The 16,684-nt window shown below is 51.0% G+C and overlaps 2 protein-coding genes across 5 annotated transcripts in view; one reads left to right on the top strand and one right to left on the bottom strand.

Moving 5' to 3' along the window:
* The window catches only part of ABCC10 (ATP binding cassette subfamily C member 10), a 71,265-nt gene that overhangs the window by 4,877 nt on the left and 49,704 nt on the right, over positions 1–16,684 (top strand). The gene's annotated exons all lie outside the window — the stretch shown is intronic.
* PREPL (prolyl endopeptidase like) overlaps positions 1–16,684 on the bottom strand; it is a 38,096-nt gene that overhangs the window by 19,800 nt on the left and 1,612 nt on the right. For 2 of the 4 annotated variants that reach the window (XM_085855933.1, XM_085855934.1), the window contains exons 3-4: positions 4,291–4,422; positions 2,195–2,258 (exon numbers count right to left, since the gene is read on the bottom strand). The exons of 1 other annotated variant lie outside the window; for it this stretch is intronic. In XM_085855933.1, the coding sequence (XP_085712059.1) occupies positions 2,195–2,258; positions 4,291–4,422 (196 nt within the window). The remainder of the gene's footprint in view (positions 1–2,194; positions 2,259–4,290; positions 4,423–16,684) is intronic. One more of the 4 variants, XM_085855935.1, reaches the window with a different exon arrangement.

Genomic DNA, 16,684 nt, shown 5'->3' with positions numbered 1-16,684 from the left:
CTCCGTCACCCTGAGCGAGTGGTTCGTGCTCCGTCACCCTGAGCGAGTGGTTCGTGCTCCGTCACCCTGAGCGATTGGTTCGTGCTCCGTCACCCTGAGCGAGTGGTTCGTGCTCCGTCACCCTGAGCGAGTGGTTCGTGCTCCGTCACCCTGAGCGAGTGGTTCGTGCTCCGTCACCCTGAGCGAGTGGTTCGTGCTCCGTCACCCTGAGCGAGTGGTTCGTGCTCCGTCACCCTGAGCGAGTGGTTCGTGCTCCGTCACCCTGAGCGAGTGGTTCGTGCTCCGTCACCCTGAGCGAGTGGTTCGTGCTCCGTCACCCTGAGCGAGTGGTTCGTGCTCCGTCACCCTGAGCGAGTGGTTCGTGCTCCGTCACCCTGAGCGAGTGGTTCGTGCTCCGTCACCCTGAGCGAGTGGTTCGTGCTCCGTCACCCTGAGCGAGTGGTTCGTGCTCCGTCACCCTGAGCGAGTGGTTCGTGCTCCGTCACCCTGAGCGAGTGGTTCGTGCTCCGTCACCCTGAGCGAGTGGTTCGTGCTCCGTCACCCTGAACGAGTGGTTCGTGCTCAGTCACCCTGAGCGAGTGGTTCGTGCTCAGTCACCCTGAACGAGTGGTTCGTGCTCAGTCACCCTGAACGAGTGGTTCGTGCTCAGTCACCCTGAGCGAGTGGTTCGTGCTCAATCACCCTGAGCGAGTGGTTCGTGCTCAGTCACCCTGAACGAGTGGTTCGTGCTCAATCACCCTGAGCGAGTGGTTCGTGCTCAGTCACCCTGAGCAAGTTGTGAAATAACACCCGATTTTCAAGCCCTTTGCCGTATTAACGCGTTTTCTAAATTACCGAGTCAATTTGTTTTTTTCCACCCTTCACACGCAGCTGTTTATAAAGATTAATGTTTGTGAACATAATCCCTGAAATGTCTACGTAAATGCGACGTCGTTTTTCGGTGAGAGCTACTCAAAGTTTCTGGGTTGTATACAGTACGTACTGTTGTCGGTAATCACACTGACTCCAACCTGCTGATTCCCGAAAAAATTGCCAATATCGGCCAAGTACGTGTGTGTGTGTGTGTGTGTGTGTGTGTGTGTGTGTGTGTGTGTGTGTGTGTGTGTGTGTGTGTGTGTGTGTGTGTGTGTGTGTGTGTGTGTGTGTGTGTGTGTGTGTGTGTGTGTGTGTGTTCATAAAGTATAACATATTCTCTCTGCTAACACCCCTAACCCCACCTCTGTCTCTCTTTGTCCCATCCTTGCTCTAACCCCTCCCAATGCAGTGCAGCACCTTCTTCCTAAATATATATATATATATATATATATATATATATAAAAACTCTCTCTAACTCTCTATCTTTCTCTCTCTCCTTATCTGGATGGTGGTCATGTCTCGACGGTGTTTGTCTCCGGATGTGTCCAGGCAGGGTTTGTCTCCGCATGGGAGTTTGGCTCCAGCCAGCTTGGCTCTGGACGCGTCCGGGCAGTATTTATGTCTGGACGGGAGTTTGTTTTCGGATAGTATGACGGTAGAAAACGGACTTCAGACATTATTTTCTTTCCATCTTCACTGTTATTCTCTGCAGAATCACTTTGATGAAGCAGTACGAATCATAATTAATGCTCCACCGCACGTCTGCCTTCCCTTTCTCACACCTCACACTGTCTTCCCTTCACCCACCCCTCCTCGCTCCCCCTCCCTCCTCGCTCCCCCTCCCTCCTCGCTCCCCCTCCCTCCTCACTCCCCTCCTCGTTCCCCCTCCCTCCTCGCTCCCCTCCCTCCTCGCTCCCCCTCCCTCCTCGCTCCCCTCCCTCCTCGCTCCCCCTCCCTCCACGCTCCCCCTCCATCCATCTTTCCCCCCTCCCCACTCTCTCTCCCCCACCTCTCTCACTCCCTCTTTTAGTATTACCGTCAGCAAAGTGCCAGGTGGTATTTACGAGTACATATACATATATATTTGTTATTTTTTTTGAAGAATCACTTGAGAATTTAAAAAAAAATCTCCTATCCCAATCTGGATCTTCACTAAAATCGAATAAGTTTGTGTTCACTAAGTTTCGTCTGAATGAATCTGTAACATTTTGAGATATTGTGCTCACAGACAAACAGAGGTGAAAACATAACCTCCATCCACCTTCAGTGGCGGAGGTAATGAAGACTGTTATCAAAGAGTGTAATACAAATCATATGTACGAGTTGAGAGTTGATGCACCTGGAGGGAGTGTGCATCGGAAGTAGCGGTTATCCATTTCATAGTACACGTCACCTTCAAAAACCTGTGGAAAACCATCGTAAGTTACGGCCACCCACAACCAAACTGAGAGAATTGTTACAACTACGTGCAGTGGAGCTCTGATGGGCGTATACCCAAAATGGCTACCTGCATGTGAGCGTATACCCAAAATGGCTACCTGTATGTGAGCGTATACCCAAAATGGCTACCTGCATGTGAGCGTATACCCAAAATGGCTACCTGCATGTGAGCGTATACCCAAAATGGCTACCTGTATGTGAGCGTATACCCAAAATGGCTACCTGTATGTGAGCGTATACCCAAAATGGCTACCTGTATGTGAGCGTATACCCAAAATGGCTACCTGCATGTGTGTAAATACCCAAAATGGCTACCTGTACATGAGCGTATACCCAAAATGGCTACCTGTATGTGAGCATATACCCAAAATGGCGACCTGCATGTGAGCGTATACCCAAAATGGCTACCTGCATGTGTGTAAATACCCAAAATGGCTACCTGTACGTGAGCATATACCCAAAATGGCTACCTGTATGTGAGCGTTTTCCCAAAATGGCTACCTGTATGTGAGCAAATACCCAAAATGGCTACCTGTATGTGAGCATATACCCAAAATGGCTACCTGTATGTGAGCGTATACCCAAAATGGCTACCTGCATGTGAGCATATACCCAAAATGGCTACCTGCATGTGAGCGCATACCCAAAATGGCTACCTGTATGTGAGCGTAGACCCAAAATGGCTACCTGCATGTGGGCGTATACCCAAAATGGCTACCTGTATGTGAGCGTATACCCAAAATGGCTACCTGTATGTCAGCATATACCCAAAATGGCTACCTGTATGTGAGTATACCCAAAATGGCTACCTGTATGTCAGCATATACCCAAAATGGCTACCTGTATGTGAGTATACCCAAAATGGCTACCTGTATGTGAGCATATACCCTATCTCCACCACGAGAAAAATCAAAATTTCTCAGAACGAGATAGTCAAGGATACTTTCATCAAAATCTGGATTGACCTGTCATGTTATGATTTGAGCACAAGTCTCATATGGTGTGTAGACTTGACCATTGCCTACTAATATCCTTATCATCCATGTAAAAGTGTGCTGATCTCTTCCAAGGAGAGTGTCCCGCATGGAGAAATTTAATATGGGTTCCTTTACTCACAAATGACCAGGGTCAGATTTCAACCGCCAACTGCCCAGACTTAGAGAAGACACTCTAACCATTAAGCCACTGAGTCTGGTTGAGTGTTCAAGATCCTCCATCATGCGTGCACCTTAAATTGTTATTAGTAAGGGGGCGGTGGGACGGGGCAGGGGGGGTGGGGGGCATGGGAATATAAATTCTCATTTTGATTTTGTGACTGTATCAGGGCCCATCTACTTATCACATAAGCACCACGGAAGGAAGGCTGAATGGGCTAGCACGATGGCCTAGGAGGTACGCACACTCACCACTATGCTGTCTAACCTGGGTTTGAATCCTGACCCACCTATAAACTGTCATCCCAGTTTTTCACAGGCAGGGTAATTCATAAATGTGCGTGCCATCCCTCGGATGGACGTTAAGCGGGCGTCCTGTCTGCCAGCATTGATTGGTGGACATTAAAAACCCCATGGTTGGTGTCCTTCGTGAAGAGTGGGCGACTTATTGCCGGCACCCTGAACAAATGACAAATTCCTGCCCTGACTACTGCTGGGAAGGCAATGGCAAACCACCCTGTATAACTCTTGCTTAGGAAGTTGCTTCGGCGTCCCCGACGCTCTGCAGAGAGTACGATACATCAGAGTGAGGGAAAGGAAGGCTGAATAGAGAAGATCAAAAGAAAGCAGGATGGTGGCGACAAAAGAAGGGTATGGGAGTAGGAAAGAGTATGGGGAGTGAAGGGAAAGGGGGATGCATGTAGCACGTTCTGCCATCTCAATCTGCATACGTAATAACTCGATGGCCCCATAATCTCACTTTACAATTTAAAATAAGGTCTTAAAAAGGTAACATCCACTTAACACATTTGTGTTCTCAAACGATATAATATGGACCTGCCTCAATGTGGTCGGGCATGCGGTCTGTTTGCACCTGGCTACAGGCTCGTAGGCGCTTGCGCAGGTGACCGAGCAGTGCTGCAGAGTGTGCAAAATATTCCCGACAGCTCACCGATTCCTGAGCTATGATGTCCTGCACACGACACTCGTAAGCATGCTTAATGAACCTCCTCACTCTACCATTGCGATATTTTGAGCGTTTCTATATTACACACATTGAATGGATTGGAGATACAGGGCACACCAGGAGGGCATCGAGCCAAGATAGATAGAACATCGAGTTACAGCTTCAGGAGGCAGGCGCTCAGAGTGTGACACTCATCAGGCTACTGTACCAAAGAATCTCGTGAAGATTGAAGTTCTAGTCCAAGTTCAATTTCTACATTCATTTACATACCGTACATAAGAAGAGCCGGGATTATAAAATCCTCAGCCATCAATGCCGTAAAGCAGATCCCATTAATACTAATGATCCTGATTAATAATGGGTCGACCAGCGGGTTTACCATGCCTTCCACTCGTTTGGGCCTCTGCCGATCCATAAGAACATTGTATTCTGAGGGGACGGAACGATGCAGTCCTGCAACAGAACACAGATGCAAGCAACCATTCTCGTTGTTGCCTTTGTAGTTTTGTTTTGATGGAGTTGGGAGCGGTAGAGAAAGTTTATCTGACTATCTGTGTGACCACACACACACCACCCTACCAAACCCTTTCAAGAGGAAGAACAAAGTTTGAATTTTTTTTTTGTACACCTTGTCGAGGCTCGTATGAGAGCAAACACACAACTCACAAGGGGGGCATGAGACAAGTGGGGGGAAGGACAAAACAGTGGGGAACAGAGACATTAGGAGATCTGTTGAAGGGAGAGGGATGGGGCAGGGAACACGGGGTATACAAGATGGACATTACAGGGACTTTCCGGAAGGAAAGCAGGGAATTTGACGGAGGTGGGTTTGGGGTGGATTATCGGGGGTAGAAAAGATAGAGGATTTGGATGGGGGATGATAAGAGGTGGTGGTGAACAGCTGTTTTGAAGGCCTGGAGGGAAGAATGGGATTGAACAGAGTGTGGGGAGTTTATTCCAAAGGTGAAAAAAAAGAGGAATGAAAGAGTGAAGGTGAGCAGTGATTCGTAATTTTTGTAGTTTTACTAGAAGGAGGTTGTTGGCGGACCTTGAGCGCCCCAAAATATGGTGGGGACAAATCGCAGACAGAGCAGGGGGGGCGAGACCGGAGAGGAGACGGTAGAAGACAGAAAGACCACCGACATGCCTGTGGTGAGAGAGTGAGAGGCCCAAAGACTCAGCCTCATCGTGGGAGATACCAATGATCCTAAATGCCTTGGTTTCCACAGTGTGAAGCCGAGAAAGGTGGGAGGCAGGAGCACCAGCCAAGAGGGGAGAGCAGTACTCCATCAGGCCGTGGGCAAAAGCTTTAGATATGGTCAGGAACTCAGGTGGGCCGAGGAAGCATTTTGCACGACGGAGGATTCCCAGTCGGCGACTGGCTTTGGATGCGAGGTTGGAAATGTTGCTTTCCCAGGAAAGGTCATGGCAGATAGAGAGACCCAGAAGCTTGAAAGAAAGGACTTCTTCCAGAGGATTGTTGAGAAAGTAGATTGGGGGGGGGGGGGTTCTAAGCAGTCCTTTTGGAGAGACATAGTGAGAGTGTGAGATTTGTCCGGATTGAAAGACATGTTCCACGTGTTGGACCAGTTTGTGATTTTACCCATATCTGCAGTGAGGGAAGAAGCTGCTGCTTGCCGGTCTGAGGGATGGCAGATGGTATAGCAGAGGGTGGACTCATCAGCAAAGAGATAAAGAGGATTTTCCAGAGAGTCGGAGAGATCGTTGATGAAAACCAGAAAAAGAACAGGGCCCAGAACACTACCTTGAGGAACTCCAGTCTGGACAGGAAGAGGGGATGAAAGAACTCCATTTAGGGCCACACGGTGACTACGACAGGAGAGGAAGTCTGCGAGTCACGAATGGAGATGGCCTTGGATACCATGGGAAGAGAGTTTGGTGAGCAGGGCAGGGTCCCAGATCGTGTCAAAAGTACGTGATATGTCCAGGGATACAGCTCGGATTTCATGTCCGGCACTTAGTACCTCCATCCATTGTTGGGAGAGCAGAAGCAGCATATCCAGTGTAGAATGACCAGGTCTGAAACCAAATTGATGATCAGAAATCAAGCCATTGGAGAAGAGGAAGGATTTGTCTGAAGCGATGATGGATTCCATAACCTTGCTGATGATTGGGAGAAGGCTGATTGGTCTGTAGTTACAGGGATCTGTTTTTGCGACATCTATTGTTGTATTCCGTTGTATTCCAGTGCTGTTGTAGTGCAGGATCTGTTGTATTCCAGTATGACGTCACAGTGGTTTGGATCTGCATCTCTGCACTGAAAGTCCTTCACATTGGGCAGCTCTATGAAGGGGAAAAAATTGAAACATGGCTCATTGTGAAGACTTCCACAAGGGGTATAAGTGCTGTTAACTCTGCCAAGTGGTTTTAACCTTGACGTCATCGGTGAAGTGGTATCCCAATGACAATTAGACACGTGGAACGCTGTATTCCATCAGCATGAAAATGTCTGAGGTTCATCGAGGGAACGATGTGAACACAAAATAAATTATGATGTCAATCGTCACGTGGTTTGGCAGCCATATATTTTTTTTCAAACAAAAAAAAAAAAAGGAAAAATTATTCCTCCTTAGAAGGCTGAATAAATTTTGATAACTATGATGTCATAGGTCACATGGTCTGGCAGCCACCTTGGATTTACCCAAAAACCTTCAAAAATCTTCCCCAGAACGCCTGGACAGATTGAGGGGAAACTTCACAGACATGTTCCGCATGAGTTGGGGATACTCGGGTGATAAAGAATAATTGATAGGTCACGCGGTTCGGCGGCCATATTGGATTGAAGAAAAATATAAAATGTTTTCTCTGGAATCGCTTATTCGATTGAAACAAAATTTACCAAATATTATCGACTACCATTGCTACATACAATGTGAAAATTATGACCTCATATGTCACGTGGTATGGCAGCCGTTTTGGATGAAACAAAAATTTTATAACATTGCATCTCTGAAACCGCTGATCAGAAAAATTTGAAACTTGGCACGTGTCATTGTACTCCAAAAGGGGAACAAAAGGATTATCAGGATGATGTCATAGGTGAAGTGGTAGACCAGTCATAAATGTTTTAATCAAAATCTTTGTTTAACCATTGAGATTCAGCGTGTATGTCCAGGCAATAACATTTTTTATCAATTAAGCTTTTGTCATCAAATTTTCAACAAACCTTTATCATGAGATTGTGGAGAACACAATTATATATGCATAAAATGTACAAATTTTTTTTTTAACTGTCGTTTTCATCAAGTTTAGTTCGAGTACAAAGAGTACAAAGGACATGGACAGGCTTTTTATTTTGAGATTCTTTCTCGTTGAACATTTAGATTAAAGAGCAGGTTTTGGGTCGCTGATGACTTCGTGCGATTCGAAGGTTGTAATCACATTAATAATCGTTGGGCAATTATTTTCTTACATTTGAAACTCAAAATATTGTTGCGGTTTTCGCGCCCGCCGGCGTGCTGACGGCCACGTAACTCGAATCGCGGCACGTCGCCCACCGGACGGACAATCCAGTCGTGACCCTCTCGGACTAACGCCGGGAACCAGTCACGGGTGGACCTTTCGGTCTCACCGCGATCGAGCCAATCAGCCCCCGCGTGGGATAGGGTTGCTCGCCAAATTCGACCTACCTAAGTACCCACGCGGAGGGTAGACCGGGCGATCGCACCTCGCCGCAGGTCGACTTCGGACACGGGCCACTTAAGCGACCCGTTCCGTACTATCAGAATAACCGAGCGGTGTTATCGTCGACCTCGACGGTTCGATTAATTATCGGGCGTATTCAGCCCACTACCAACCCTTTACGTGAAGCAAGATGAGGATTCAAAGAAAGAAATGGCCGAAGCGGGAAACAGTTCAACAATAAAGCACATTTATTCTCGGCACACGGGAAGCACACAAATACAAATTCCACCAAATGCACACAAAAAAGAAAACGCACTTCCATTTACACAAAAAGCAAACATAAAAGTGAAAACACAGTGCAGAGCTAATACCGACTACCGAGCACACGGCAACACTTATACAATTCTACTTCACAGACGGCGCCGACAACACATACCCAAAACCAAGGAAAAGAAATACCTCAAGAATGAGGCAGGCCTGAGGCCGAGACTGGATCGGGCCTACCCGTCTGGTGATGAGACGCGGAGCGCGATGGCCCCGCAACCCGCGGGCCTCGTGGACGGTCTCTGGCAGGGGGTGGGAACAGGGCTCCCCTTGGTCGCACTATCTCAGCGCGGGGGAAACAGGAGGGTTGCTGATGCTCGGGGTATCAGAGGATCTTTATTATCCCTGGTGTGCGTCTCCACCTCGGCCAGGTCGCGCTGCCGGCCTCCTCGGGCATGCAGCTCCTGGCACCGACGCGAGCACCCCCTCGTCCGACTCTCTACAGCTTCTCCAGCTACTGCAGGATTCGGGCTCCAGTCTTCCTCACTCATCCCCTCCGTTCCGACTCCTTCTCGTTCTCGGCTCCTTCTCGTTCTCGTCTGCGCTTCTCTTCTGACTGTCGAACACCGTCCTTTTATCCCCCGTAACTTCGCCTTTGACCCCCTCCCTTCGACCTTTCACCTCCCTCCCCATTGGCCGAGAAAAAGTGGGCGTGAAGGCTTTTTGATCCACAAATTTGCATATATCGATCGCCCTGGGGCGGGCCAATCGCCCCTCACTCACCGATTGGAAGGCAAAAAGTGGGCCTGTGTCGTTTTTGATCCGTTTTTGAAGCACAAAATCCGTGATTTTGCACACGCTGTTCGACGCGCGTTCTGCATGAGTCCAACACCGGTACCCACAGCGGGGCAAGAACGGTGGCGATGCTACGGTTGTGAGGTGTGCGTGAAGGTCGTGGCGGTTGTGGTGAAGCGGTGGTTGTGGTCGGTGGTTGATGTTGTGGTTGTGATCATGGCGGTTGGTCCAAAATAAAGATAGTAAAAGAAAAACGGCTATCCTGAAGAGTCGCAGCTCGCATAAATGACATGTATTCCCACTAGACAACGGGTTTGGGCCTAACTACACATGCACTTACCGAGATACCTCACCTAAGGGACCTGAATGGTGGTTTGCGAATCTGGTAACCACAACACTACCCCCTTCCCTTTTACAGACTCGTCCCGAGTCGTCAAATTTTCGTGTGCCATCATGTGTAGTTTTCCCCTAGTACACTTTACCTACGGATCCCTGAGTGCGACATTCATGGTATTCGTGTCCCCAAAATAAATAACCTGAGGGCTGCGTAACTACCTAAACAAACTCACTCACACGGACGACTTAAATAAAATTGCCGGCGCTAGACAGACATGCCGGGGGGCGCACTCATATTTACAGTACATCTTAACCTTAACTTACAAATTTTACACTAAACCATGGCCCAGGATCACTGAACTCTGCAAAAGAAAAGCAGTTAGCAGGGAGCCAGGCTGCCCGCATGCAGTCTCTGACTCAAACAATGCAGGTGACAGGGAACGTGGCTGGCTGCTCACACGCAGTCCAAGGCCTTCCCTTTTGAACTGAACGCAGTGAACCACAACGGTGCATGGGCTGCACAAACGCAGTCTCCGTGCCAGCTCAAGTGGCACACGCAATGAGCACAACGAATGGATGCATGAACGCAAACACGGTGCACGGGCCGCCACTGCAGGCCCGTGTTGTAGCTGCCAACAGGGCAGTTCTTGCAGCTTGCAAACTGTTGCTTTTACGATCCTGGCGCACATGGCAATGAACAGGGGGGGGCAAAGCAAAAATTGAACGGGGGCTGGTGAACGTGGGCAGTGGGCATGGCATGGCAAAGGCAGCAGGCAAACACAGCCCGCAGAAGAAGACCGTTGCAGGCAAACACAGCTGGCAGATGAACTGGCCGGCACAGGCCTTGAAGAAAAACAGCCAGCAGATGAACTGGCCGGCACAGGCCTTGAAGCAAACACGGCCAGCCGATGGCACAGGCCTTGCAGCAAAACAACAGCTGCCGATGAAGTTGGCCGGCCTCCGCCTTGAAGCAAAACACGGCCAGCCGATGAAGTTGGCCAGCTCTTGCCGTTCAGTGGAGGTTGGTGGAGGGAGTGCGGTGGTGCTGGCCACTTGGAGGGCGGGCTCGGACCTACCTACCTGTCTCCCTCCCAACCTATCGCCTTTGCCTGTCACTGTACATACCCACTCCCTTAATTTGTCAAACCCCAATTTAGCCCCAACTTAATTTTTTTTTTTTGTTGTTTTTATTTTTACTTCCCCACTATAAATCGTCCCCTAACCCCCTTTATCGTCCTTGTTCGGCTAACCTATTCTGTCACCTAGCCTACTCCCAACCCCTACGTTCCCTTCCCGGAGGGGAATAAGGGAGAGCTAACGTCCTGTGTCGAGGCCCAGCGAAGCCTCAGAATGGCCTCCCCAGAGTTCGGCGATCTAACCCAAAGTGGGTCCAGCGGCCCACAACGAGAGCGAGGGGATGGATGGTGCGGAGGGGTACACTTCCTAATCTACCCTATCCATTTAACTGTTAAACTACCCCGGGGCTTTCAACAAGCGCCTCTCGCTTAAACTATTGGTTCTAATAACCCAGATTCCCGTCGCCTGTGTTGGTGTCCTTACAATTTCGGGCCTCGCCCCCCAATTTTCTCTCCGTGCCCTCACACGGTCTCCTGGCTGGGACACGTGGCTCCCTTTGGCAGGCACGACCCTCTGCCGAATCTCCCGCTATGGCACCCCCGGGCACTACACTGCCTCCGAGCCTACCAGCTCCCTAACACGGGGAGTGCCCCCCATGGCACCTCCCCTGAAACGCACACGTGGCAGGCCGGCCTCCCGGGTCCCTTTCCGAGGGTCACCCGTGCCCACTACACTGCCCACGCGGCTAATGGCGCCCCGGGCCCCCGCACCAAGCAGGCGCACCCGTGCCCACTACTCTATCCCGGCCCCCCATGGACCCATGGCCTACCACGGCCGACTAGCCTGGTGCCCGGGGTACCCACTCAGCGATACTCACCTTTCGCAGCCACGCTCCCAAGCCTGTCAACAGGGCTCCTGCACCCCTCCAAATGGGTCTCGAGCCTACTTTCCCACCAACAACAAAACGACCTCCATTTTTCAATTTGACTAACCCAGCTAACTCACTCTACACTGACCCCGGGGTCCCTTGGGCGGGAGTCACTCCTCCCCCCAATCACTCATCGCACCATGCATTCCCCATTCACTCCACACACACAGACCCGCTGGCCTCACTCACTCACCATGTACTCACCTCACAATTCACTCACCAACAACTCTTCAACACACACACCACTGAACTCTGCCATCCTTCTAACTACCTCCCCTAACTAACTCGTGCTCCCACGTCGTCCCTTAAACTATAGCACGTTCCATTTAACACTACGTAGCTAAGCTACGTCCCCACTACACATTCATAAGTCTGTCCATGTCTCCAAATCAATCATTTTATTTCCCAACCTAAATCTGGCTACAATCCCTCTACCTAATCCATTCCACGGACTCCATGAGGACTTACCCCCCTGCCCCATGGAGTCGGTCTAACTAAGCTAACCCTTCCCCCTAACTAGTTTCCATCCTGTGCCCAGATAAGCGGGTCTTTCACCCCTTGCCCACTAATCCTGTACACCCGAAAGTGAGGCTTGCTTTTTTTTTTTTCCACGCGCAGCACCTGGGCAGCAACTCAGCGCTCGCACACTTTGTACCTGCCCGTGACGTCATGCAGCTGCACGTGTACCTCGTCCCTCCTTGGACGGTACCATCCGGCCGGGATACCCCTCCTGCCGGATTCCAACCCCACGTGCAGCCATGACGTCACCGTGCGCATAAAAAAAACACAAGCCCCACGTCTCGAGGGGTTCCCCACGCGAACACATGTGCTTTGCCCGTTGGAGCTTAACACACACGATCGCGTGGAGAACCCGTCCGGTCCAAATCCGTAGTCCTGCCTAAACTTTGTCCGTCCGCGGGATCGGCAAATCCACCGCGTGCGTTTCCGGACCGGGACTTCACTCTCGCAAGCGAGCACGTGGCGGTCTCGTGCGTTGCACAGCACGAACCGCGTGCTCACTGCTGGGTGAACCCGGCACGGTCCTCGAAACAACCACAGCCGCTACTCGGCTTTCGTTCCTCCCATGTCGCCGTCATCGCCATTCGACCCACGCACACCTGCGTGTTACGACGCACACAGTCCACTCCATCACATTCACACGGGGAGACGCGGCTGCGTGCTCCCGCATGCCAACCGACATCTCCCTCTCATACCGCTCTCTCACACACACGGTCTCCCTGGCACACAGCGACCTTGCACACGGCCGTTCACTCACGCGTGCGGGGGCACTCACCCGCGGTTCCTCACTCGCACTCCGTGCCTCATCCACACACGCGGGGGCACTCAACCGCGGTGCCTCATCCACACACACGGCGACACTCACACACGCGGTCTCTTCCACACACGGTGCCTCACCCACACACGCGGGGGCACTAACCCGCGGTGCCTCACTCACACTCCGTGCCTCATCCACACACGCGGGGGCACTCAACCGCGGTGCCTCATCCACACTCCGTGCCTCATCCACACAAGGCGTGCTGGGAAGCACGTACTCCGGCACCATCGCCACCACACCACTCACACACGGGGTCGCTTCCACACACGGGGACGCACTCACACCTTGCACCACACACACAGGGACAACCACACTGGGGATTCGTGTCCCCACAAGGGTCTCCGGGGCCTCTATACCCCCCAAGCTCTCCGTGCACCCGTCCACAGCACCCGTCCTCTCAACCTCGCAAAACACGACCGAACTCACCTGGTCGTGACTCGCCTCGAGGAGGCATACTCCCTCCCCTCGTTCCTGGAGGAGGCCATCCAGGTGCTCGCACTGGGTCCCTACACAGTCCGCCAGCTCACCCCCATTGTCCTCCACTACCTCCGTGTGTGTGTGCGCGCCACTTACCCCGTCTTCATCGTGTTTATTGGTCTCTGCTTCTTTCTGGCGTCTTTCCCTTATCTTTATGTAGGTCAACCTTGCTTTCTCTTTAAGTCGCTCCCGTCCTTCCCTGTTTTTCACTCCTTGCTCTTTCACGATCTCCGCGTACCTCATCCTTGCTTTCCGTATTAATTGTTCTTTTCTCTTCCTCCCAATTACTTTCACCTCGTCTCTTGTCTCCCGAATTACTTTTTCCTTACCCGCCTCCACCGCGGGCCTGTCAGCCGTTGCACCCCCTTCCAGCTCGTTTGTTCCGACACGTGGAGTCGCCATTTTAAGTTCCCTGCTCACGGCCTTCATGCCCGCCTGCAGGCATCGGCCCATGTTCTGCGTCTCACCCCGTAGTTCTTTCATTTCTTTTTTCATTTGCTGTGTATTCGCATCCATCGTCGTTTTCACTTCATTCATATTCGCATCCATCTTTTCGTTCATGCCTTTCATTTCCGCATTCATTTGTGCCAGCATGGTGAATAGCTGGGCCATGTCGGGTGCGCTTGAGTGAGCCATTTCGGCAGGGGTTGGGGAAGGGTCTTGGTGGAGAGGGGGGGGGGAGGTGTCATACACCGCGGCCGCTGCCGCACCCACCTCAGGTTCTGGGTTCAGTTGGGGGAGTCCGTGTTCCTGCACAATCAACATTTCCTGCACGGGGATTCCATCCTGGACCATGGATTCTACATTACTATTACACATACCTAATCCACCCGGCACCCGCTCGCCTTGAGACGCCATCTTGCTTCTCGTGAAGGGTTAATTTGCTCGCTCGTAATTTGGAGGGAATCGGGGTGCCTTCTCTCACCCCTGGACCGATTCCCGTGAATTTAGCCGGAGACAGGAGAGCCCGTTTTCCTGTTCTCCGATACCAGTGCCGCGAGGAGGGCGATGAATTTGTATCCCACTCCTGACACCAGTGTTGCGGTTTTCGCGCCCGCCGGCGTGCTGACGGCCACGTAACTCGAATCCGCGGCACGTCGCCCACGGACGGACAATCCAGTCGTGACCCTCTCGGACTAACGCCGGGAACCAGTCACGGGTGGACCTTTCGGTCTCACCGCGATCGAGCCAATCAGCCCCCGCGTGGGATAGGGTTGCTCGCCAAATTCGACCTACCTAAGTACCCACGCGGAGGGTAGACCGGGCGATCGCACCTCGCCGCAGGTCGACTTCGGACACGGGCCACTTAAGCGACCCGTTCCGTAGGCTATCAGAATAACCGAGCGGTGTTATCGTCGACCTCGACGGTTCGATTAATTATCGGGCGTATTCAGCCCACTACCAACCCTTTACGTGAAGCAAGATGAGGATTCAAAGAAAGAAATGACGAAGCGAAGCGGGAAACAGTTCAACAATAAAGCACATTTATTCTCGGCACACGGGAAGCACACAAATACAATTCCACCAAATGCACACAAAAAAAAGAAAACACACTTCCATTTACACAAAAAGCAAACATAAAAGTGAAAACACAGTGCAGAGCTAATACCGACTACCGAGCACACGGCAACACTTATACAATTCTACTTCACAGACGGCGCCGACAACACATACCCAAAACCAAGGAAAAGAAATACCTCAAGAATGAGGCAGGCCTGAGGCCGAGACCGGGTCGGGCCTACCCGTCTGGTGATGAGACGCGGAGCGGCGATGGCCCCGCAACCCGCGGGCCTCGTGGACGGTCTCTGGCAGGGGGTGGGAACGGGGCCCCCTTGGTCGCACTATCTCAGCGCGGGGGTAAACAGGAGGGGGTTGCTGATGTTCGGGGTATAGAGGATCTTTATTATCCCTGGTGTGCGTCTCCACCTCGGCCAGGTCGCGCTGCCGGCCTCCCTCGGGCATGCAGCTCCTGGCACCGACGCGAGCACCCCCTCGTCCGACTCTCTTCAGCTTCTCCAGCCACTGCCGGCTTCGGGCTCCAGTCTTCCACACTCGTCCCCTCCGTTCCGACTCCTTCTCGTTCTCGACTCCTTCTCGTTCTCGTTTGCGACTCTCTTCTGACTGACGAACACCGTCCTTTTATCCCCCCGTAACTTCGCCTTTGACCCCCTCCCTTCGACCTTTCACCTCCCTCCCCATTGGCCCGAGAAAAGTGGGCGTGAAGGCTTTTTGATCCACAAATTTGCATATATCGATCGCCCTGGGGCGAGGCCAGTCGCCCTCGCTCACCGATTGGACGGCAAAAAGTGGGCGTGTGTCGTTTTTGATCCGTTTTTGAAGCACAAAATCCGTGATTTGTACACGCTGTTCGACGCGCGTTCTGCATGAGTCCAACACCGGTACCCACAGCGGGGCAAGAACGGTGGCGATGCTACGGTTGTGAGGTGTGCGTGAAGGTCGTGGCGGTTGTGGTGAAGCGGTGGTTGTGGTCGGTGGTTGATGTTGTGGTTGTGATCATGGCGGTTGGTCCAAAATAAAGATAGTAAAAGAAAAACGGCTATCCTGAAGAGTCGCAGCTCGCATAAATGACATGTATTCCCACTAGACAACGGGTTTGGGCCTAACTACACATGCACTTACCGAGATACCTCACCTAAGGGACCTGAATGGTGGTTTGCGAATCTGGTAACCACAACAATATGCTAAAATTAACTTTTAAGTCCAAACTTTTGTTAGTCATCGAAAAACAGACCGGAATTTACCGAAGATGCTGTGAAGTCACATTCTCCGAAAACTTTGTGAACATTCGGAAACAGCGTGTGAACAATGGCGAGATGCGAATCAGAGAGTGATTTCAGCGGCGATGAAATTGAGTGTTTTCATTCCGATATTGCCGAGGACGAGTCGGAGGATGATGGGAATTTATACTATGGAGTTTCTGGCCCTGAGCCATATAAATTTGAGTCACTTGCAAGTGCCAGAAAACGGCATATTTCGTGTACAAGTGGCAGGACTGACTGTCCGGCAGTTCACACTGACAGACTCCACCAGACAGATTGGTTTGTAGATTTTCATTTTCTTGTTCGATGCATAAAATGATATAAAGTTTGATTCGTCTGTGACTTGATATTATAATTTTTAACCCTCTAGTCACTCAAGAGTCAGAAATAGAATGAATCAATAATGGACCCAAATATATTATACACCGGTGTTGCCTTGGCGTTGAAGTCTTTCTGACAGCTGAGCTTGACCCCAGCAAAAGTGAACAGTTAGAACAAACCCCAACTTTCAAGAGACTGTTGTGGCATATAAATACCAAAACATGTTTAGCCTCATTGGGAAATATTCTACCAAATTTAGAAAAAAAAGTGGAAAATTGATCAATTTTTTACAATTGAAATGAAATAGGC

Source organism: Eptatretus burgeri, chromosome 15, assembly GCF_056783735.1.
Source record: "Eptatretus burgeri isolate ZD-2024b chromosome 15, Ebu_testis_v1, whole genome shotgun sequence".
NCBI classification, from domain to species: domain Eukaryota; kingdom Metazoa; phylum Chordata; class Myxini; order Myxiniformes; family Myxinidae; genus Eptatretus; species Eptatretus burgeri.
Note: the sequence above shows the minus strand (reverse complement) of the source record. Positions and strands in the feature narration are given on the sequence as shown.